At 48.6% G+C, this 24,343-nt stretch overlaps 1 protein-coding gene across 1 annotated transcript in view; it reads right to left on the bottom strand.

Annotated features, from left to right (window-relative positions):
• LOC119963580 (diacylglycerol kinase theta) overlaps positions 1 to 24,343 on the bottom strand; it is a 199,813-nt gene that overhangs the window by 162,478 nt on the left and 12,992 nt on the right. Inside the window, exons 4-6 of the mRNA XM_038792910.1 lie at positions 20,474 to 20,599; positions 18,949 to 19,102; positions 11,547 to 11,633 (exon numbers count right to left, since the gene is read on the bottom strand). Of these exons, the coding sequence (XP_038648838.1) occupies positions 11,547 to 11,633; positions 18,949 to 19,102; positions 20,474 to 20,599 (367 nt within the window). The remainder of the gene's footprint in view (positions 1 to 11,546; positions 11,634 to 18,948; positions 19,103 to 20,473; positions 20,600 to 24,343) is intronic.

Consider the following 24,343-nt stretch of genomic DNA (forward strand, 5'->3'; position numbering starts at 1 on the left):
CCCCGTGGGGGGTTCCGAGGTATCCAGTTTTCTGTAAAAGTCCCTGAATACCCTGTTCAGTCCTGCCGGGTCTCCCACCCGGTTCCCTGCCCCGTCCACTACCGTCCCCATTTCCCTGGCCGCCTCCCTCTTCCTAAGTTGCTGTGCAAGCATTCTGCTGGCTTTCTCCCCATACTCATACACCGCGCCCCTGCCCTTTCTGAGCAGCTCTACGGCCTTCCCAGTGGATAGCACCCCCAGCTCTGCCTGCAGTCCGTCATTCCCTAAGTAGCTTTGCCCTCGGGGAGTCCGCATATTCCCTATTCGTCCGTATCATCTCCTGCACCAGTCTGTCCATCTCTGCCCTATCCGTTCTGTCCCTATGGGCTCGGATTGAGATCAGTTCCCCTCTCACCACCACCTTCAGCGCCTCCCAGAGCACCGCTGCTGAGACTTTCCCTGTATCGTTGACCTGCAGGTAGTCCTGCATGCATTTCCCCAACTCTCACACACCCTCTCCTCTGCCAACAATCCCACCTCTAACCTCCATTGTGGGCGCTGGTAACTTTCTTTGCAGACCAGCAGGTCGACCCAATGTGGAGCATGGTCCGAAATAGTGATCGCCGAGTTTTCTGTATCCCTCACCCCCTCGAAAAAGTCCCTAATCATAATAAAGAAGTCAATACGAGAATAAACCTTGTGAACATGTGAATAGAACGAGAACTCCTTCCCCGTCGGCCGGCGGATTCTCCAGGGGTCCACTCCCCCCATTTGTTCCATGAACCCTCTCAGTTCCCTTGCCATTACCGGGACCCTGCCCGTTCTGGAGCACGGCCGGTCCAGGTCGGGATCAAGGACTGTATTAAAGTCCCGACCCATAATCAATTTGTGCGAATCCAAGTCGGGGATTTTCCCCAGCAGCCTTTTGATAAAATCTACATCATCCCAGTTTGGAGCGTAAACATTCACTAGGACCACCTTCACCCCCTCAAGCTTGCCCCGGACCATGAGAAATCTACCACCCCCATCCGCAACTGTGCTGTCCGCCTCAAACTTAACCCGTTTGTTAATCATGATTGCGACCCCTCTGGTCTTAGCATCAAGCCCCGAATGGAAGACCTGGCTAACCCAGCCCTTCCGTAATCTAATCTGGTCCACCACTTTCAACTGTGTCTCCTGCAGCAACATTACATCCGCCTTCAGAGCCCGTAACTGCGCGAACTCACGTGTCCTCTTGACCAGCCCGTTTAATCCTCTAACATTCCAGGGCACCCCCACCCCCCGCCGATCAGCCATCCCCCTTCTTGGGCCCACCCCCTGCCCATGTGCCACGCCTCCCCTGGTCCGCCTCTTAGCAGCTCCCACCCCCGACCTCTTCCCTGTTACCTGGTTCAGTTCCCTCCCTCGTCAGCAGATCATCTTCCCCCCTCCCTCCCCCAGCACCAACCCCTTGTAACCTAACCCCTGCCATATACTAGCTGTATACACACCCCCCACCTCGCTCCCGTTGACTAGCTCAAAGCAGCTAGCCTGGTGGCTCTCAACTCCAGCGCCACCATGTCTCCCACCTATTGTCCCCCCCCGCTCCCCTCCCCCCCGCCCATCAACAGCACCTCCCCAGAACAGCCCTGTTCGAGCAATCGCTCTGGGACCGGAACAGAGAGAAAACAAACAAAGAACAAAGCTCGCCCCCACAAGAGTGCAATTCGAACTGTATAATGAGGTGGGCGCTACCACCCACCCCCCTCCCAACACTCCCGGAAAAATAGCAAAAAGAACCCGAACGGCCCCCCAGCGCCCAATAACCTAAACTTTAACTGTAACTTTGGCTTTAACTTTAAAACTTTCAAACAGGCAAACACAAACACAAGAACACCTCCAATTTTAAGTAAAAGAGCCGAACGACATCGCTAACCCGAAGGGCAATCTGTGAACAAATGCAGACATCCCATAATATGCTCTAACTTGAATCCATGGGTCCTCAGTTCGGCACCAGTCCATGCCCCTTAGCGAAGTCCATCGCTTCCTCCGGGTCGTCAAAATAATGTTGCTGTTCCCGGTACGTGACCCAAAGCCGTGCCGGGAAAAGTAGCCCAAACTTGACCTTTTTAAACAGAATCTCTTTAATTTGTCTGCAGGCTGCCCTCCTTCTGGCCACCTCCTGGCTCAGATCCTGGTAGATACGCTGGACACTGTTGTTCCATGAGCAGCTCTTCGTGCTCTTGGCTCACTGTAGAACCCGCTCCTTGTCCATGAACCTATGGAACCTGACCACCATCACCCGAGCCCCCCCGTGGCTGCCTCGCCTGCACTCTACGTGCCCTGTCCAGCTCCAACGGACACGGGAAGAAATCATCCCCCCCCCGTGTCTGCGTGGGTTTCGCCCCCACAACCCAAAGATGTGCAGGTTAGGTGGATTGGCCTCGCTAAATTGCCCTTAATTGGAAAAAATGAATTGGGTACTCTAAATTAATTTTTAAAAATAATTTGGATAAATGTGAGGTGATGCATTTTGGTGGATCGAATTGATCTACCCAGTTAATGGTACGATGTCAGGGAGAGTTATAGAAAAAGGGATCTAGGGGTGCAGGTTCACAGCTCCTTGAATGTGGAGTTGCAGGTGGACAGGGTGGTGAAGAAAGCATTCAGCATGGTTGGGACATCTTGTTGAAGTTGTACAAGACATTAGTAAGGCCACACTTGGAATACTGGATACAGTTCTGGTCACCCTATTATAGGAAGGATATTATTAAACTAGAAAGAGTGCAGAAAAGATTTACGAGGCTGCTACCAGGACTTGATGGTCTGAGTTATAAGAAGAGGCTGGATAGGCTGCGACTTTTTTCCCTGGAGCGTAGGAGGCTTTGGGGTGAGCTTACAGAGGTCTATAAAATAATGAGGGGTATAGATAAAGTAGATAGTCAACATCTTTCCTAAAAGGTAGAGGAATCTAGAACTAGAGGGCATAGGGTGATAGGTGATAGGGGAGAGATACTAAAGAGATCAGGGGGGCAATTTTTTCCACACAGAGGGTGGTGAGTGTCTGGAACGAGCTGTAGTTGAGGCAGGTACAATTTTGTCTTTTTGAAATAATAATAATCTTTATTATTGTCACAAGCAGGCTTAGATTAACACGGCAATGAAGTTACTGTGAAAATCCCCTAGTCGCCACACTCCGGCACCTGTTCGGGTACACAGAGGGAGAATTCAGATTGTCCAATTCACCTAACAGCACGTCTTTCGGGATTAGTGGGAGGAAACCGGAGCACCCGGAGGAAACCCACGCAGACACGGGGACAACGTGCAGACTCCGCACAGACAGTGACCCAAGCCGGGAATCAAACCTAAAACCCTGGCGCTGTGACACAACAGTGCCGCACTGTCCTGCCGCACGCCCTGAGCATTTAGACAGTTATATGGGTAAGATGGGTACATAGATTACATAGAATTTACAGTGCAGAAGGAGGCCATTCGGCCCATCGAGTCTGCACCGGCTCTTGGAAAGAGCACCCTACCCCCTATCCAAGGTCAACACCTCCACCCTATTCCCATTACCCAGTAACCCCACCCAACACTAAGGGCAATTTTGGACACTAAGGGTAATTTATCACGGCCAATCCACCTAACCCGCACATCTTTGGACTGTGGGAGGAAACCGGAGCACCCGGAGGAAACCCACGCACACAGGGGGAGGATGTGCAGACTCCGCACAGACAGTGACCCAAGCCGGAATCGAACCTGGGACCCTGGAGCTGTGAAGCGATTGTGCTATCCACAAGGCTACCAAGGCTACCGAGGGATCAGGGCCAAATGTTACACAAACTATAGTGGTATCCTCTTAAATTTAGACGGTTGAAGGGTAATTTATAGAACATAGAACATAGAACAGTACAGCACAGAACAGGCCCTTCGGCCCTCGATGTTGTGCCGAGCAATGATCACCCTACCCAAACCCACGTATCCACCCTATACCCGTAACCCAACAACCCAACAATTAAATCCAAAAATTAGCCAATATGTTCTCAGAATCCTAAAAACACATAACAGAGAACACAGAAATAATTTTATTCCTTTTCCACAAACAATTTAATTACACAACCAAATGTGAGCATCAGTTCCCTCGGCCACAATTACCTCAACATCCCATCACAACTTCTGTACGCTCTTCCACAATTAAGCATTTTTTAAAAGCAACTACGCCATCTAATGTTTCACATGAGGAAGGACAAGCAAAAAGGGGTTGTTGAACTGATAATAAGGAATGGGATCACTACAAAGGGAGGATCAGTCCGGAATAACAAAATGTGATCTGTTTGGGTGGAGCTAGGAAACAGCAAGGGGCAGCAAACAGTGGACAGAAAGGCAGGGGGTATTATTCAGGAGAATAGAGAAGCATGAAAAGGGAGAGAGGGAGAAAACGGGGAATTAAAGACCGCTCAGCCTAATATCAGGAGTAGGGAAAATGCTGCTGATCATTATAAAGGATTAGATAACAGGACGCTTAAAAGATATCAACGGGATTAGACAAAGTCAACGTGGATTTATGAAAGGGAAATCCTGGCTAGCAAATCAATTGGAATTTTTTGAGGATGTAATTGGGAGATTAGATAAGGATTAACGGGGCAGCACGGTGGCCTAGTGGTTAGCACATCCGCCTCACGGCGCTGAGGTCCAAGGTTCGATCCCGGCTCTGGGTCACTGTCCGTGTGGAGTTTGCACATTCTCCCCGTGTCTGCGTGGGTTTCGCCCCCACAACCCAAAAATGTGCAGAGTAGGTGGATTGGCCACGCTAAATTGCCCCTTAATAGAAAAAAATAATTGGGTAATCTAAATTTATTTAAAAAAAAGATAAAGATTAACCAGTTGGATTTGGTGCATTTGGATTTTCGGAAAGCTTTTGATAAAATCCTACATCGGAATTAGGGGCAGAGGCCGGCAATTCAGTCCCTCCAGCCTGCTCCGCCATTCAATCAGATCATGGCTGATCTCTTCCTGTCTCAAATCCACCTCCCCACCTGTTCCCCAAATCCCTTTCACCCATTTTATCAGAAATATATCGATCTCCTTCTTGAAACCATGTATTGCCTGACATTCCACAGCACTGTGGGGTACGAGTTCCACAAATTCACCACCCTCTGCGAGAAGTAGTTCCTCCTCATCTCAGTTCTAAATTTACCGCCTCTCGGCCTATATCTGTGACCCATCGTTCCAGATTGCCCCACAAGGGGGAACAATTGGTCTACGTTTACTTTATCAATCCCTTTTAGTATTTTACACACCTCGATCAGATCCCCTCTCATCCTTCTAAACTCCAGCCAGTTTATGGGTAATGCAGTAATCATGGGTGACTTCAATCTGCATATAATCTGGGTCAACCTAATAACTAGGAATGCTGAGGAGGACAGGTTTCTGCAGTGTGTTAGGGCTGATTTCCTGGAGGAACTGACTGGAGGACAGGCTATTTTAGAGCTAGTATTCTGGGACAAAAAAGGGCAAAACACATAATCCTGTTGTAAAAGAACCTTCAGGGACAGGTGACCATTATATGATAGAATTCCATATCATGTTTGAAAGCGACGACTTTCAATCTGAAGCCAAGGTGTTAAATTTAAGCAAAGGAAATGAAGAAAGTATGATGGAAAATCGGCTGCAGTGAATTGGAAAAATACATTAAAAGGTAGGTTGGTACGGAAACAATAGATATTCTTTAAAGAATTATTACATAGTTTAATACATTCCTTCAAGGCACAAAAATCCATGGAAAATTAATCAACCGTGACTAATAAAAAAAGTTAAAGATTGTATAAATTGAATAAAATAAACGAAAAGGCCTAAATAGTAATAAACATGAGGGTTGGTAGTATTTAGAATACACCAAAGGAGGATCAAGAAACTGATAAAGAGAGACTAGAATAGGAATATAAACTAGCAAAAAACACAAAAACCGACTACAAAAGTTCCTATACTTATGTAAAAAAGAATGTTTAGCTCAGATAAACGCGAGTTTATTGCAGGCAGAATCAGGAGAATTTATAATGGGGAATACAGAAATGGTGGAGAAATCCCCCAGAATTAGAGGTCAAGGGGACCATGCAGAGTGAGGAATTGAAGATTGCTAAGAAGGCTGTGTTGGAGATGATAATGGGACTGTAAGTCCCAGAAACCGGATATTCTACATCCCTGACTGCTGATAGTTTTGGAGATAATAGATGTAATCGGTTATCATCTTCCAAAATTCTATAGATTCTGGAATGTTTCCTCCAGATTGGAAGGCTGGAGACGTCACCCCACTATTAAAAAGAGACGGAGAGAGAAAACAGGGAACTACTGACCTGTTGGCCTTAGATCGGTCGGAAGGGAAATGCGAGAATCCATTTTAAAGGATCTGATAAATGGACACTAGAATAACAATGATCTGATTGGTCATTGTCAACATAGATTTAGAAATACAAAATCATGTTTGATGAACCTGTTGGGAGTTTTTTTGAGAATGTTGCTGTCAGGATACCGAACCAGACCCCAACATTTGTTAGGATACCGGACGAGAATCCCAAACAATTTGTTTTAGTTTGTGAAACTGAGAAAAGGATGCCTCACCCTTGGAGTAATAACACTGACCAATAGATATCTTTTATGTTAAAACAAAGTTTAATTTAAACACACAATTAACCACATTAACATCAAAGACATAGCTTTACAATTAACAGTTAAACAATTCTTAAGCGCAAGGACAAACCTAAACTTACGATCTATATCTTAGTTTGCACTGGAGTGCTGACTGGGTTGCATTAGAGTGCTAAAGTGAGAGTTTAGTGATTGAGGGATATTAAGGATTCATTTTTATCTAAAGTCTAGTCTTTCTTTTATTTAGTAAATTAACTTAAAAGTTGCTGTTTGGGTTAGAAGAAGGTGAGTGTTAAACCAGCTTTAAACAGAGTTTCTCAGGCTGTACTTGCAGCTGCAGCTTGTTACTTAGTTAATTGGATTAAGCTAGTTTTCAGAGGCTAGAGTCAGACAGTATAAAGGTGAGCCAGCTTACAGTGCTGACTTTGTGTTGTATTAGACTGCTAAAGTGAGAGTTGGTGACTGAGGCGAGGAGGGAGCGAGGCGAGGAGGGAGCGAGGCGAGGAGGGAGCGAGGCGAGGAGGGAGCGAGGCGAGGAGGGAGCGAGGCGAGGAGGGAGCGAGGCGAGGAGGGAGCGAGGCGAGGAGGGAGCGAGGCGAGGAGGGAGCGAGGCGAGGAGGGAGCGAGGCGAGGAGGGAGCGAGGCGAGGAGGGAGCGAGGTGCTCCTTTCATTTCATACATTTCCTCAAAGAGCGAGAGGGGAGCTGGGAGTTTACAGAGTGTGAAGCTGACTGGGAGTCGGAGGGAGGAGTTCCAGTTGGTTCACAGTGCAGCTATATTCTGTAAGGTAAGGGTTGTTTGTTTTTGTTTGTTGTCTGGGGATAGCAAGCTATCATTGTATCATTTAGCAGAATCACCAATTTTAGAGGGTTCACTTGAGAGCGTAGCAGCATATTGTTTTTTTTAAAAGGCCTAACGGGTGTTTAATTTGTTTTTCCTTTCAAATAAATCTCTTTGAGAATTCAGATCAATGGGCATGGAGGCTAGGGCAGTTGCATACTCCTCCTGTAGGATGTGGGTGGTGAGGGATACCAGTGGTGTCCCCGCTGACTACACCTGCGGGAAGTGCACCCAACTCCAGCTCCTTGGGAGACGGCATTAGGAAGCTGGAGCTGGATGAACTTCAGATCATCCGGAGGCAGAGGGGGTGATGGAGAGGAGTTACAGGGAGGTAGCCACGCCCAAGGTGCAGGACAAGGGTAGCTGGGTTACAGTCAGGGGAAGGAAAACAAACGGGCAGACAGTGCAGGGAACCCTCATGTGGCCGTTCCCCTTCAAAACAAGTATACCGTTTTGGATGCTGTTGGGGGGGATGACCTACCGGGGGAAGGCCCTAACGGCCAGGTCTCTGGCAGTGAGTCTGGCTCTGGGGCTCAGAAGGGAAGGGGGGAGAATAGAAAAGCGATAGTGATAGGAGAGTCAATGGTTAGGGGGACGGTTAGGAGATTCTGTGGTCAGGAACGAGACTCCCGAAAGGTATGTTGCCTCCCGGGTGCCAGGGATGTCTCGGATCGAGTCTACAGGATTCTTAAGGGGGAGGGGGAGCAACCAGAAGTCGTGGTGCACATAGGCACCAACGACATAGCTAAGAAAAGGGATGAGGATCTAAAAATTGATTTTAGGGAGTTAGGTTGGAAGCTAAAGAGCAGGACAGGCAGAATAGTGATCTCAGGATTGCTACCGGTGCCACGTGCAAATGAGGCAAGGAACAGAGAGCGAGTGTAGCTGAACACTTGGCTACAGGGCTGGTGCAGGAGGGAAGGCTTCAGATATGTGGATCATTGGGATATCTTCTGGGGAAGGTGGGACCTGGACATGAAGGACGGATTGCACCCAAACTGGAGGGTCACCAATATCCTGGGTGGGAGGTTTGCTCAAGCTCTTCGGGAGGGTTTAAACTAGTTTGGCAGGGGGATGGGAACCAGAGCTATGGATCAGAGGATAGGGTAGCTGTTGAACAGGCAGAAATAGTATGTAGCAGGTCTGTGAGGAAGGATAGACAGTTGGTAGGACAAAGTTGCAGTCAGTGGAATGGATTAAAGTGTGTCTGTTTCAATGCAAGGAGTGTCAGGAATAAGGGAGATGAACTTAGAGCATGGATCAGTACTTGGAACTGCGATGTTGTGGCCATTACGGAGACATGGATTTCACAGGGGCAGGAATGGTTGTTAGATGTTCCGGGGTTTAGATGTTTTAAGAATAGAACATAGAATTTACAGTGCAGAAGGAGGCCATTCGACCCATCGAGTCTGCACCGGCTCTTGGAAAGAGCATCCTACCCAAGGTCAACACCTCCACCCTATCCCCATAACCCGGTAACCCCACCCAACACTAAGGGCAATTTTTGGACACTAAGGGCAATTTAGCGTGGCCAATCCACCTAACCTGCACATCTTTGGACTGTGGGAGGAAACCGGAGCACCCGGAGGAAACCCACGCACACACGGGGAGGATGTGCAGACTCCGCACAGACAGTGACCCAAGCCGGAATCGAACCTGGGACCCTGGAGCTGTGAAGCGATTGTGCTTCACAATAGGAAGGGAGATAAAAGAGGAGGGGGAGTGACACTGTTAATTAGGGAGTGCAGCACAGCTGCAGAAAAGTAGTTGAGGAGGGTTTGTCGACTGAGTCAGTATGGGTGGAAGTCAGAAACAAGAAAGGAGCAGTCACTTTATTGGGAGTTTTCTACAAACCCCCGAATAGCAGCAGAGAGATGGAGGAACAGATTGGGCGGCAGATCTTGGAAAAGTGCAGAAGTAACAGAGTTGTTGTCATGGGTTACTTTAACTTCCCTAATATTGACTGGAACCTCCTTAGTGCAAATGGTTTGGATGGAGCAGATTTTGTCAGGTGTGTACAGGAAGGATTCCTGACTCAATATGTAGATAGGCCGACTATGGGGGAGGCCATGTTGGACTTGGTGCTCGGCAACGAACCAGGCCAGGTGTCAGATATCTCGGTGGGAGAGCATTTCGGTGATAGTGACCACAACTCCTTGACCTTTACTATAGTCATGGAGAGGGATAGGAACAGATAGTGTGGGAAGGTATTTAATTGGGAGAGGGGAAATTATACTGCTATTAGACAGGAGCAGAGTTGCATAAATTAGGAACAGATGTTCTCAGGGAAATGCACAATAGTAATGTGGGGGTTGTTTAAGGAGCACTTGCTGCGAGTGCTGGATAGTTCTGTCCCACTGAGACAAGGAAGGAATGGTAAGGTGAAGGAGCCTTGAATGACAAGAGAAGTGGAGCATCTAGTCAAGAGGAAGAAGGAAGCTTATGTAAGATTGAGGAAGCAAGGATCTGACGCAGCTCTAGAGGGTTACAAGGTAGCTAGGAAGGAACTCAAACATGGACTTGGGAGAGCTAGAAGGGGGCATGAAAAAGCCCTGGTGGGAAGGATTAGGGAAAACCCCAAGGCGTTCAACACTTGTGTGAGAAATAAGAGGACGATTAGAGTGAGAGTCGGGCCGATCAGGGATAGTGGAAGGAACTTGTGCCGAAAGTCTGAGGAGATAGGCCCAAAATGAATATTTTGCTTCAGTACTCACTAGAGAGGGACTTTGTTGCTCATGGGAACAGCATGAACCAGGTTAATAGACTCAAACAGGTTGATATTAAGAAGAGGATGTGCTGGAAATTTTGAAAAGCAACATGATAGATAAGTCCCCTGGGCCTGACGGGATATTCCCAAGGTTACTACAGGAAGTGAGGGAGGAGATTGCTGAGCCGTTGGCGATGATCTTTGCGTCCTCACACTCCACTGGAGTAGTACCGGATGATTGGAGGGAGGCGAATGTTGTTCCCCTGTTCAAGAAAGGGAATAGGGAAATCCCTGGGAATTACAGACCAGTCAGTCTTACGTCTGTGGTGAGCAAAATATTGGAAAGGATTCTGAGAGATAGGATTTATGATTATTTGGAAAAACATAGTTTGATTAAAGATAGTTAGCACGGCTTCGTGAGGGGCAGGTCATGCCTCATAAGCCTCATCGAATTCTTTGAGGATGTAACACATTGATGAAGGTGTGGATGTGGTGTATATGGAGGTGTGGAGGTAGGTTGAGTGAAGTGAGGAGTCCGGAGGCTGTGGGTCGAAACATTGCAGCTGCCTTTAAAAATGGCGCCCGATCTGCACTGGCGAGTGACACTGCATCCTTCCTCGCTGAGGCCAGAAAAACTCAGCAAACTTCCATTGAATAGCGGGGTCTTTCTCACACTGCAGGCATGGAGTAACACCCACTAAATACGCCCCAAACTGGACATTGAAGTTTTTTGTTGAATCGTGCTCTTCATTCTGTGCTCCACTGTCGGGCAGCACAAGTGGCTAGCACTGTGACTTCACAGTGCCAGGGTCCCAGGTTCGATTCCCGGCTGGGTCACTGGCTGTGCAGAGTCTGCATGTTCTCCCCGTGTCTGCGTGGGTTTCCTCCGAGTGCTCCGGTTTCCTCCCACAGTCCAAAGATGTGCGGTTAGATGGATTGGCCATGATAAAATTGCTGTTAGTGTCCAAAAATGTTAGGTGGGTTTATTGGGTTACGGGGATAGGGTGGAAGTGAGGGCTTAGGTGGGTCAGTACAGACTCGATGGGCCGAATGGCCTCCTTCTGCACTCTATGTTCTATTCCCGAATTTTCTTACGCCATCATTTTGAGTTGAATAGGGTGATCCCAAGCAATGTCATAAAAAGTGAAGTCAAAGATTTAGCAATGTGTCTGATTTTATGAACGTTTTAATTAAAGATTCAAATATATTCCTCAACAAATGTGGCCAGAAGAAATGAAAGATAAAAGCAAATTAGTGCAGATGCCGGAATCTTAAACAAAAACAGAAAATGCAAAAAAATCCTAACCGGTCTGACAGCACCTGTGGAGAGAGAGAACAGTGCGAGCATTTCCAGTCTGGATAGCTCTTCATCAGAAACTGTAGTAAAGTCACTTACCTGAATCGGTTGTGGAAGCAGACTGCGTATCTTTATATGATGCATAATTCCCAGTATCGCCATTTTCATCATCACCATAATTAGCAACTATGGAAAGATAGTCACATCAGCCGCAGGTTTTATACTGCAGTTACCGTGGAAATACTGCATTGTACATAAACTCCCTCCCTCCCTCCACATGGTCCCACTCACAGGATGGTCACATATATACGCACGTACGCCCACACATGGCCACACACCAGCTGTCCTCGAGACCTCCAACAAGTACTGGGACCTCAGTGTCAGGATTAGCAACACTACTGCACAGATCCATTTATTTTCTGACATATAATAAAATAATAATAATAATCGCTTATTGTCACGAGTAGGCTTCAATGAAGTTACTGTGAAAAGCCCCTAGTCGCCACATTCCGGCACCTGTTTGGGGAGGCCGGTACGGAAATTGAACCCGCGCTGCTGGCCTTGTTCTGTATTACAAACCAGCCCGCTGTGCTAAAGAAACTTTGGCCACTTAACTCAACTTAGATTAGTTTATGAAATTTATTTTTTTCATTGTCTGTTTTTTAAAATGAAAATAGAAATGCTTAAATAAAGAACTGGAATAATTAATTAGGCACTAAATCACAATTATATCTGTAAATGTTACCAAAAGCTGCTGATTCAGAATAATATAACTGGAGCGTAAAACCCAGGAGAAACAGCTTTGTAAATCAAAATGAGAAATCTCTTTATCGCCCAATGATGACCAACTCCACTATTCTGGCAGTGTTTCAGCTTCTTTAAGGCAACACTTGAGACCTTTACCAAGTGATCTTGGTTTTAAACTTCAATTATTCAACCTTGCTGCAAATGAAACTCAAGGATGCGAAAACAAATTTAGGCATTTTCAAAAAAGGCCAAGCAGGAATTGCCATCCAGCAACATATTACCAGTGTTTATTCCAATAGCTAATATAGGGGCAGGGTTAGCAGAGTTGGCTGGGGGCGAGGCAGCAGCGTGGGTTCAATCCCCGTACCGGGCTGGGGGGCTGGTTAGTGATGCAGAGCGAGGCAGCAGCGTGGGTTCAATCCCCGTACCGGGCTGGGGGGCTGGGTGGTGATGCAGAGCGAGGCAGCAGCGTGGGTTCAATCCCCGTACCGGGCTGGGTGGCTGGATAGTGATGCAGAGCGAGGCAGCAGCGTGGGTTCAATCCCCGTACCGGGCTGGCAGGGCTGGGGGGTGATGCAGAGCGAGGCAGCAGCGTGGGTTCAATCCCCGTACCGGGCTGGGGGGCTGGATAGTGATGCAGAGCAAGGCAGCAGCGTGGGTTCAATCCCCGTGGGGGGCTGGGTGGTGATGCAGAGCGAGGCAGCAGCGTGAGTTCAATCCCCGTACCGGGCTGCATGGTGATGCAGAGCGAGGCAGCAGCGTGGGTTCAATCCCCGTACCGGGCTGGGGGGCTGGTTAGTGATGCAGAGCGAGGCAGCAGCGTGGGTTCAATCCCCGTACCGGGCTGGGGGGCTGGATAGTGATGCAGAGCAAGGCAGCAGCGTGGGTTCAATCCCCGTACCGGGCTGGGGGGCTGGATAGTGATGCAGAGCGAGGCAGCAGCGTGGGTTCAATCCCTGTGGGGGGCTGGGTGGTGATGCAGAGCGAGGCAGCAGCATGGGTTCAATCCCCGTACCGGGCTGGGCGCTGGTTAGTGATGCAGAGCGAGGCAGCAGCGTGGGTTCAATCCCCGTACCGGGCTGGGGGGCTGGTTAGTGATGCAGAGCGAGGCAGCAGCATGGGTTCAATCCCCGTACCGGGCTGGGGGGGCTGGGTGGTGATGCAGAGCGAGGCAGCAGCGTGGGTTCAATCCCCGTACCGGGCTGGGGGGCTGGGTGGTGATGCAGAGCGAGGCAGCAGCGTGGGTTCAATCCCCGTACCGGGCTGGGGGGCTGGGTGGTGATGCAGAGCGAGGCAGCAGCGTGGGTTCAATCCCCGTACCGGGCTGGCAGGGCTGGGGGGTGATGCAGAGCGAGGCAGCAGCGTGGGTTCAATCCCCGTACCGGGCTGGGGGGCTGGTTAGTGATGCAGAGCGAGGCAGCAGCGTGGGTTCAATCCCCGTACCGGGCTGGGGGGCTGGATAGTGATGCAGAGCGAGGCAGCAGCGTGGGTTCAATCCCCGTACCGGGCTGGGGGGCTGGATAGTGATGCAGAGCGAGGCAGCAGCGTGGGTTCAATCCCCGTACCGGGCTGGGGGGCTGGATAGTGATGCAGAGCAAGGCAGCAGCGTGGGTTCAATCCCCGTGGGGGGCTGGGTGGTGATGCAGAGCGAGGCAGCAGCGTGAGTTCAATCCCCGTACCGGGCTGCATGGTGATGCAGAGCGAGGCAGCAGCGTGGGTTCAATCCCCGTACCGGGCTGGGGGGCTGGTTAGTGATGCAGAGCGAGGCAGCAGCGTGGGTTCAATCCCCGTACCGGGCTGGGGGGCTGGATAGTGATGCAGAGCGAGGCAGCAGCGTGGGTTCAATCCCCGTACCGGGCTGGGGGGCTGGATAGTGATGCAGAGCGAGGCAGCAGCGTGGGTTCAATCCCTGTGGGGGGCTGGGTGGTGATGCAGAGCGAGGCAGCAGCGTGGGTTCAATCCCCGTACCGGGCTGGGCGCTGGTTAGTGATGCAGAGCGAGGCAGCAGCGTGGGTTCAATCCCCGTACCGGGCTGGGGGGCTGGTTAGTGATGCAGAGCGAGGCAGCAGCGTGGGTTCAATCCCCGTACCGGGCTGGGGGGCTGGATAGTGATGCAGAGCGAGGCAGCAGCGTGGGTTCAATCCCCGTACCGGGCTGGGGGGCTGGATAGTGATGCAGAGCGAGGCAGCAGCGTGGGTTCAATCCCTGTGGGGGGCTGGGTGGTGATGCAGAGCGAGGCAGCAGCGTGGGTTCAATCCCCGTACCGGGCTGGGCGCTGGTTAGTGATGCAGAGCGAGGCAGCAGCGTGGGTTCAATCCCCGTACCGGGCTGGGGGGCTGGTTAGTGATGCAGAGCGAGGCAGCAGCATGGGTTCAATCCCCGTACCGGGCTGGGGGGGCTGGGTGGTGATGCAGAGCGAGGCAGCAGCGTGGGTTCAATCCCCGTACCGGGCTGGGGGGCTGGGTGGTGATGCAGAGCGAGGCAGCAGCGTGGGTTCAATCCCCGTACCGGGCTGGGGGGCTGGGTGGTGATGCAGAGCGAGGCAGCAGCGTGGGTTCAATCCCCGTACCGGGCTGGCAGGGCTGGGGGGTGATGCAGAGCGAGGCAGCAGCGTGGGTTCAATCCCCGTACCGGGCTGGGGGGCTGGATAGTGATGCAGAGCAAGGCAGCAGCGTGGGTTCAATCCCCGTGGGGGGCTGGGTGGTGATGCAGAGCGAGGCAGCAGCGTGGATTCAATCCCCGTACCGGGCTGGGGGGCTGGTTAGTGATGCAGAGCGAGGCAGCAGCGTGGGTTCAATCCCCGTACCGGGCTGGGGGGGCTGGGTGGTGATGCAGAGCGAGGCAGCAGCGTGGGTTCAATCCCCGTACCGGGCTGGGGGGCTGGGTGGTGATGCAGAGTGGGGCCAACAGCGTGGATTCAATCCCCGAACCCATGTAATAGACTCGAACAGGTTGATATTAAGAAGGAGGATATGCTGGAAATTTTGAAAATCATCAGGATCCCTGGACCTGACGGGATATTCCCAAGGTTACTACGGTAAGCGAGGTAGGAGATTGCTGCGCCACTGGCGATGATCTTTGCATCCTCACTCTCCACTGAAGTAGTACCGGATGATTGGGGGGGGGAGGAGAATGTTGTTCCCTGTTCAAGAAAGGGAATAGGGAAATCCCTGGGAATTACAGACCCATCAGTCTTACGTCTGTGGTGAGCAAAATATTGGAAAGGATTCTGAGAGATAGGATTTAGGATTATTTAGAAAAACATATAACATAGAACAGTACAGCACAGAACAGGCCCTTCGGCCCTCGATGTTGTGCCGAGCAATGATCACCCTACTCAAACCCACGTATCCACCCTATACCCGTAACTCAACAATCCCCCCATTAACCTTACACTACGGGCAACTTAGCATGGCCAATCCACCTAACCCGCACATCTTTGGACTGTGGGAGGAAACCGGAGCACCCGGAGGAAATCCACGCACACACGGGGAGGACGTGCAGACTCCACACAGACAGTGACCCAGCCGGGAATCGAACCTGGGACCCTGGAGCTGTGAAGCATTGATGCTAACCACCATGCTACCGTGCTGCCCCTAACATAGTTTGATTAAAGTCAGCATGGCTTTGTGAGGGGCAGGTCATGCCTCACAAGCCTCATTGAATTCTTTGAGGATGTGACGAGACACATTGATGAAGGTCGGGCAGTGGATGTGGTGTATATGGATTTCAGTAAGGCATTTGATAAGGTTCCCCATGGCAGGCTCATTCAGAAATTTAGGGGCACAGAATAAAGGGAAATTTGATTGTCTGGATACAGAATTGGCTGACTGAAAGAAGTCAGCAAGCGGTAGTGGATGGAAAGTATTCCGCCTGGAGGTCGGTGACCAGTGGTGTCCCGCAAGGATCTGTTCTGGGACCTCTGCTCTTTGTGGTTTTTATAAATGACTTGGATGAGGAAGTGGAAGGGTGGGTTAGAAAGTTTGCCGATGACATGAAGGTTGGGGGAGTTGTAGATAGTGTTGAGGGTTGTTGCAGGTTACAACAGGACACTGACAGGATGCAGAGCTGGGCTGAGAAGTGGCAGATGGAGTTCAACCTAGATAAATGTGAAGTGATTAATTTTGTAAGGTCAGATTTCAATGCTGAATACAGGGTTAAAGGCAGGATTCTTGGAAGTGTGGAGGAACAGAGGGATCTTGGGGTCCACGTACATAGATCCCTCAAAGTTGCCACCCAGGTTGATAGGGTTGTTAAGAAGGCGTATGGTGTGTTGGCTTTCATAAACAGGGGGATTGAGTTTAAGAGCCGCGAGGTTTTGCTGCAGCTTTATAAAACTCTAGTTCGACCACACTTGGAATATTGTGTCCAGTTCTGGTCGCTCATTACAGGAAGGATGTGGATGCTTTGGAGAGGGTGCAGTGGAGATTTACCAGGATGCTGCCTGGACTGGAGGGCATGTCTTATGAAGAAAGGTTGAGGAAGCTAGGACTTTTCTCACTGGAGCGAAGAAGGCAGAGAGGTGACTTGATAAAGGTGTACAAGGTGACGAGAGGCATGGATAGAGTGGATAGCCAGAGACTTTTCCCCAGGGTGGAAATGGCTGTCACGAGGGGACATAATTTTTAAGGTTATTGGAGGAAGGTAAAGGGGAGATGTCAGAGGTAGGTTCTTTACACAGAGAGTGGTGGGTGTGTGGAATGCACTGCCAGCAGAGGTGGTGGAGTCAGAGTCATTAGGGACATTTAAGCAACTCTTGGACAGGCACATGGACAGCAGTAAATTGAAGGGGTGTAGGTTTGGTTGATCTTAGATTAGGATAAATGGTCGGCACACCATGGGCTAAAGAGCCTGTACTGTGCTGTATTGTTCTATGTTCTATGTCTACGTTCATTTGCATTTGAAAAGCCAGCCTTGCCAGCAGAATCCCTTTTGAAACAAAGCCTTCCCAAACACCACACCCTCAACACCAATCACATTCCTTGCAACCTATAATAACTGAGGCACTGTCTGTCCTGCAAACAAATCTCACAGACACAGGAAAAACATCCTCTGTTGAGACTCCTTTATCCCCACTCTCTGCCTTCTGCCAGTCCTCTATCCAGCCCAGTACCTTGCCCTTCTTATCTTATTCAGCAGCCTCCTGCATGGCATCTTTTCAAAGGCCTTCTGGAAATCCAAATAGATCAAATCCACTGGTTCTCCTTTGTCTAACTTCCTTGTTACCTCCTCAAATAATTCCAACAGATTTGTCAGACATGACCTCCTCTTGACAAAGCCGTGCTGACTCAGTCCTATTTTACCATGCACTTCCAAGTACTCCGCAAACTCATCCTTAATAATGTATTCTAAAATCTTATCAATGACCGAAGTCAGGCTAACCGGCCTATGATTTCCCGTCTTCTGCCTCCCTCCCTTCTTAAACAGGGGGTGTTACATTAGCCACCTTCCAGTCCTCTGGGACCCTTCCTGCCTCCAGTGATTCCTGAAAGATCACCACCAATGCCTCCACAATTTCCTCAGCTATCTCTTTTAGGACCCTGGGGTGTAGTCCATCGGTCCAGGTGACTTATCCACCTTCAGACCTTTCCGTTTCCCCAGAACCTTCTCATTAGTGATTCTCCTGAAGCACTGGTATCTCCCACTGTGAAGACTATTCAGTTCCTCTGCCATTTCTTTATTTCCTATTACTACTTCTCCAGTCTCATTTTCCAGTGGTCCAATGTCTATTTTTGTCTCTCTCTTACCTTTGATATATTGAAAAAACTCTTGCTATCTTCCTTTATATTACTAGCTAGCTTGCACTCATATTTAACCTTCTCCCCCCCCTTATTGATTTTTTAGTTGTTCTCTGCTCCCTTTTAAAGGCTTCCCAATCCTCTGGCTTCTCACTAATCCTCGCCACTTTGTATGTTTTTCCTTTTGCTTTTATGCTGGTCCTTGACATCCCTTGTCAGCATGGTTGCCTTGTCCTCCCCTTAGCATGTTTCCTCCTCCTTGGGATGAATTTTTGTTGTGCCTTCCAAATAATTCCCCCAAATTCCCACCATTGCTGTTCCACTGTCCTCCCTGCTAGGCTCTCCTTCCAATCAACTGTGGCCAGCTCCTCCCTCATGTCTTTGTAGTTACTTTGATTTAATTGTAATATCTTTCTGAGCTGTGCAGCCAGTCTGCTAACATCCACATAGAAGCAAGCGTTGCCCAGGTTGGACCACTGGCCCATCTAATTTCTGAAATGTTGTGAGGGTTCCCACCTTTACCACTCTTTCAGGCAGTGAGTTCCAGTTTCGCAGCATTACCTACAGAACGACTGCCATCTCTGGGTGCCTACTTCATCCTGCGGCATCAATGCCACCTGAAAAAGTGAATCTTACAACACTGATCTCAGCCCAGCCACCATCGAATGTTTACACGTCCTCACTGGACTCTGAACTCACACAAACCGATATTCAGCTTTTCTGTGGTCCCCCTTTCCTCCCTGTTCTGTGTGGATGCAAAGTGGGAAGTTGTAAACACTTCTTTCCGCAGGTTTTGAATATGTAAAAATAAACTAACGTGAGTTAATTCTAACTCTGAGTTTTATGTGGGATTATTGGCAACATTGGATGACGCAAAAACCGAGGGGTTGGGAGGCCACTTATTCTAAAAACAAATTCAAAACACCTTCTGTTTACAAACAGGTGGTAAGCGGAAAGCAGTGCTGACCCCCCCTCCTGTCTGGCACAACAGAAATACAACGGTTTCTCCTGCTTACCTTGTTCCATTTGTGCATTTTCCAGTATCCGAAAACATTGGAAATTGTTGAAATTGTGTGCATATACACGCACACAATTTGGAGGCAGAATCATATTCTGCAATCTGCCAAAATTGCATTCTGGTGTGAGGCTACTGTAGCAGTCAGCATGAACCTGGAGAAGTAAGGTGGCATTTCTTTATCTTTATACAGAATAAAATTACATCTTGAGTTTAAAAAGATTAATGAAAGCAAAACCGGAACTCACTGCCTGAAAGGGTGGTAGAGGCGGGAACCCTGAACATTTGAGAAGTATTTAGATAAGCACTTGAAACGCCATAGCTTACATGGCTACGGACCCAGTGCTGTGTAATGGGACGAGAGTAAATAGGAGCTTGCTGGCCAGCATGGGCATGATGGGCAGTGCTGTTAAAACTCTATAACTCTCTGACTCTAAAATACTTGTTTTTGAAAAGGTGAAGGTTGTTCCATGTACTGCAAATCTGTTCATGTTACTGAACTCCATCTCTGCTCTAACGGTTGAGCCACACAGACGGAGGAAATAAAATTGCTTTTGTCCTTCAAAAACAATCAGTCATGACATTCAGTTAATAAAACGGCAGGAAATGGTCAGTTGGAAATCAATTCATTGACTAAATCAAGAAGAAATTCAAAAATAATTTTTAATTCTGACCCTTTAAAGATTACTCCAAGTTAATATTTGAGGTCAGTAGAATTAATTGGTTATTGATGGGTCGAGCTGAGAATAATTCAGTAATTATTTACTGTTTGGAGAACTCAGTAATTATTCAGATTTCATCATATTTTTCATGTCAGGATCAGGAATATTCATCAATTTAAAAGGATTGGAAGGATTCATCCATTATTTACAGGTTAGAGTCAGGCACACATATCAACTGGTTGGAAATATTAATTTATTACTTACACATCAGAGTGAGAATTCATTCATTATTTACAGATTATAAGCATGTCATTTATTTTTAACAGGAGTGACTAGATCAGGGGTGGGCAAACTTTTCCGTGCAAGGGCCACATTCAGAAATTCACAATTTTAAAGGGCCGCATAGTATATTAAGTAAAATAATTACTTCACCCGGTTATGATTCTGGGCGCCTCATATAGAACATAGAACAGTACAGCACAGAACAGGCCCTTTGGCCCTCGATATTGTGCCGAGCAATGATCACCCTACTCAAGTCAACGTATCCACCCTATACCAGTAAGTAACCCAACAGCCCCCCCCCATTAACCTTAAAAAAAAATTTTTAAAAATTTTAAAAAATAATTTAAAAAAAAAATTTTTTTTTAATGACTTGGTGGGCCGCATAAAGACCTTTGGCGGGCCGCATGCGGCCCGCGGGCCGTAGTTTGCCCACCCCTGGACTAGATGATGCAAACATGGCTGGATGAGCAATCAGCGTCCACAGTCTCTCTTCACTCCAAGAGGCATACAACACGTTTACAGTATACATCATCTGTGACACATTAAGAACAGGCACCTCTGCTGATCAATCTGTTTACTTACTGTTGTCCCACACCATTCACACCTAATGCCTGATAACACTTCTGATGAGCTACATGACTTCTTACAGACATCACAGCGGGCGCTGGAGGAGAGATTTCCTTCCCTCCAGTGATGATGATATGACTCCTGTCAAATAAACAATTTACAGTAAAGGACATTAATCTCACACTTTGTTAAAATGCCTGGTGATCTCTAATCTAAATCCATAGTGCAATGTAGTGGAGTAAATCTCCTGATCAAATAAATAGCATTATAATTAAGATATACATTTCAATCGCTATATCCTGTTACAGTATTAACTTAAAGGAAGCATATTTGCCCAACACGATTCAATAGTTAAATAAAAGTGTGTGCCTTCATGACACGGACAAGATGCACTGCAGCAAAACTGGGACGTCTTGGTAAATCATTCACATTCAATAATAACATTCACGCCACACAAGTGCCAGGCAATGACCATCTCGTAATTGACCCCTCTACCCTGGGAAAAAGCCTCTGACTATCCACTCTGTCTATGCCCCTCATAATTTTGTTGAACTCTATCAGGTCGCCCCTCAACCTCCGTCGTTCCAGTGAGAACAAACTGAGTTTGTTCAACCACTCCTCATAGCTAATGCCCTCCATACCAGGCAACATCCTGGTAAATCACTTCTGCACCCTCTCTAAAGCCTCCACGTCCTTCTGGTAGTGTGGAGACCAGAATTGAACACTATACTCCAAGTGTGGCCTAACTAAGGTTCTATACAGCTGCAACATGACTTGCCAATTCGTATACTCAATGCCCCGGCCAATGAAGGCAAGCATGCCGTATGCCTGCTTGACTACCTTCTCCACCTGTGTTGCCCCTTTCAGTGACCTGTAGACCTGTACACCTAGATCTCTCTGACTTTCAATACTCTTTAGAGTTCTATCATTCACTGTATATTCACTACCTGCATTAGACCTTCCAAAACATAAAACGCCATGCTCTGAGTTCCTGACGGAACGCCGTGCTCTGGGTTCCTGACGGAATTCCATGCTCCAGTGCCTCGACATCGGCATGAATGCATTGTACGGCGCATGTACAGTAAACGCCATTGGCAGATCATTAAAGAGCCCGAGCCGGTATTCTCCGGGGCTCCGACGATGCTCTGCCTCCGCGAGGAGGAATTACCAACAGCGAAGCTCATTTGTTATTTCATAGATTTCATAGAAGGGGCCATTCTGCCCATCGAGTCTGCAGCGGCCCTTGGAAAGAGCACCCTACCCAAGCCCACACCACCACCCTACCCCATAACTCAGTAACCCCACCCAACACTAAGGGCAATTTTGGACACCAAGGGCAACTTAGCATGGCCAATCCACCTAACCCGCACATCTTTGGACTGTGGGAAGAAACCGGAGCACCCGGAGGAAACCCACGCAGACACGGGGAGGATGTGCAGACTCCACACAGTGACCCAAGCCGGGAATCGAACCTGGGACCCTGGAGCTGTGAAGCAGTTGTGCTAACCAATATACTACCGTGCTGCCCAATTGTGGTTTTAAAAATCAGGAACCAGGCGCCGTTGCAGCTGAGGGAGAGAGAGGAGGTAGTGCATGGTCCCAGCGAGGCCTGACAATGGGCTGGGGGAGGGGGGTTGCATGGTCCCAGCGAGGCCTGACTATGGGCTGGGGGAGGGGGGTTGCATGGTCCCAGCGAGGCCTGACTATGGGCTGGGGGAGGGGGGGTTGCATGGTCCCAGCAAGGCCTGACAATGGGCTGGGGGAGGGGGGGTTGCATGGTCCCAGCGAGGCCTGACCATGGGATGGGTACTTTTTAAAAGAGTTTAGGGTCTCTGCCTCCACCATCAACTCGGACAGAGAATTCCAGACTCCCACTACCCTCTGCGTGAAAAAGTTCTTCCTCATGTCCCCTCTACACCTTCTGCCTCTTATCTTGAATGTATAACAATAATCATAGACTTTACAGTGCAGAAGGAGGCCATTCAGCCCATCGAGTCTGCACCGGCCCTTAGAAAGAGCACCCTACCCAAGCCCACACCTCCACCCTATCCCCGTAACCCCCACCTAATCGATTTTGGACACTAAGGGTAATTTAGCATAGCCAATCCACCTAACCTGTACGTCTTTGGACTGTGGGAGGAAACCGGAGCACCCGGAGGAAACCCACGCAGACACGGGGAGAATGTGCAGACTCCGCACAGACAGTGACCCAAACCGGGAATCGAACCTGGGACCCTGGAGCTGTGAAGCAAGTGTGCTATCCACAATGCTACCGTGCTGCCCAATAATCTTTATTGTCACAAGTAGGTTACATTAACACTGTAATGAAGTTACTGTGAAAAGCCCCGAATCGCCTTATTCCGGTATCTGTTCGGGTACACAGAGGGAGAATTCAGAATGTCCAATTCACCTAACAACACATCTTTTGGGACTTGTGGAAGGAAACTGGAGCACCCGGAGGAAACCAGAGCAGACACGGGGAGAACGTGCAGACTCCGCACAGACAGTGACCCAAGCCGGGAATCGAACCTGGGACCGTGGCGCTGTGAAGCAACAGTGCTAACCACTAAGCTAGCGTGCCAGCCTACCTAGCCCCAATCCCCCACCCTATTCCTGTAACCCCCACCTAAAGCTTTTCCTCATGTCCCCTCTACACCTTCTGCCTCTTATCTTGAATCTATGTCCCTGGTTCTAGAATTCTCCACCAAGGGAAACAATTTCATCCTGTCCACTCGATCTCTTCCCCTCAGAATTTTGTTCACCTCAATTAAGACACCCCTCAGCCTTCTTTGTTCCAAGGAAAATAACCCCAACCTCAATCTCTCCTCGTAGCCACACTTTTCTATCCTGGCAACATTCCTGTAACCCTCCTCTGCTCTCTCTCCAGGGCAATAATCTACTTCCTGTAATGTGGTGACCAGAACTCTGCACAATATTCCAGTTGTGGCCTCTCCGGTGTTTTATACAAATCCAACATTATATCCTTACTTTTATATTCTATACCTCTGCCAATGAAGGAGAGCATTCCATTTGCTTTCTTTACAACCTTGTCTACTTGAACTGCTGCCTTTAGGGACCTGTGTACCTGTACACCAAGATCTCTCACTTCATCTATCCCTCTGAGTATATTCCCATTTATTGTGTACTCCCTACAACGGTTTGACCTCCCCAAATGCTGACCTCACACTTCTCTGTGTTAAACCCCATCTGCCACTGTATCGCCCACTCCACCAACCCATCTATATCATTCTGGAGCTTGTAGCTATCCTCTACACTGTCCACCACTCGGCCAATCTTTGAGTCATCCCAATCGTGCCCCTCACGTTCATGTGCAAATCGTTAATATATAACACAAACAGTAAGGGTCCCAACACCGAGCCCTGTGGAACACCACTTGAAACAACTTTCCAATCGCAAGGGCAGCCATCGACCATTACCGTTATTTTCCTGTTACTAAGCCAAACTTTATCCAGTTTGCCACATTGCCCTGTATCCCATGGGCTTTCACTTTCTTCACCAATCTGTCATGTGGGACTTTGTCAAACCCCTTGCTAAAGTCCATGTACACCACATCCACTGCACTACCTTCATTAACCATTCTTGTCACTTCCTCAAAGAACTCAATCAAATTTGTGATGCAAGACCTTCCTTTAACAAATCCGTGCTGACTATCCCTGACTAGTCCATGCATTTCTCTGTGACAGTTAATCCAATCTCTCAGGATTGATTCTCCTCATTTTCCCACCACTGATGTAAGACTAACTGGCCTACAATTGTTCGGCATTTCCTTCAATCCCTTTTTAAACAATGGAACCACATTTGCATTTCTCCAGTCCTCCGTTATCTCCCGTGTCTAGTGAAATGAAATGAAAATGAAAATTGCTT

This window comes from Scyliorhinus canicula, chromosome 3 (genome assembly GCF_902713615.1).
Source record: "Scyliorhinus canicula chromosome 3, sScyCan1.1, whole genome shotgun sequence".
Taxonomy (NCBI): Eukaryota; Metazoa; Chordata; class Chondrichthyes; order Carcharhiniformes; family Scyliorhinidae; genus Scyliorhinus; species Scyliorhinus canicula.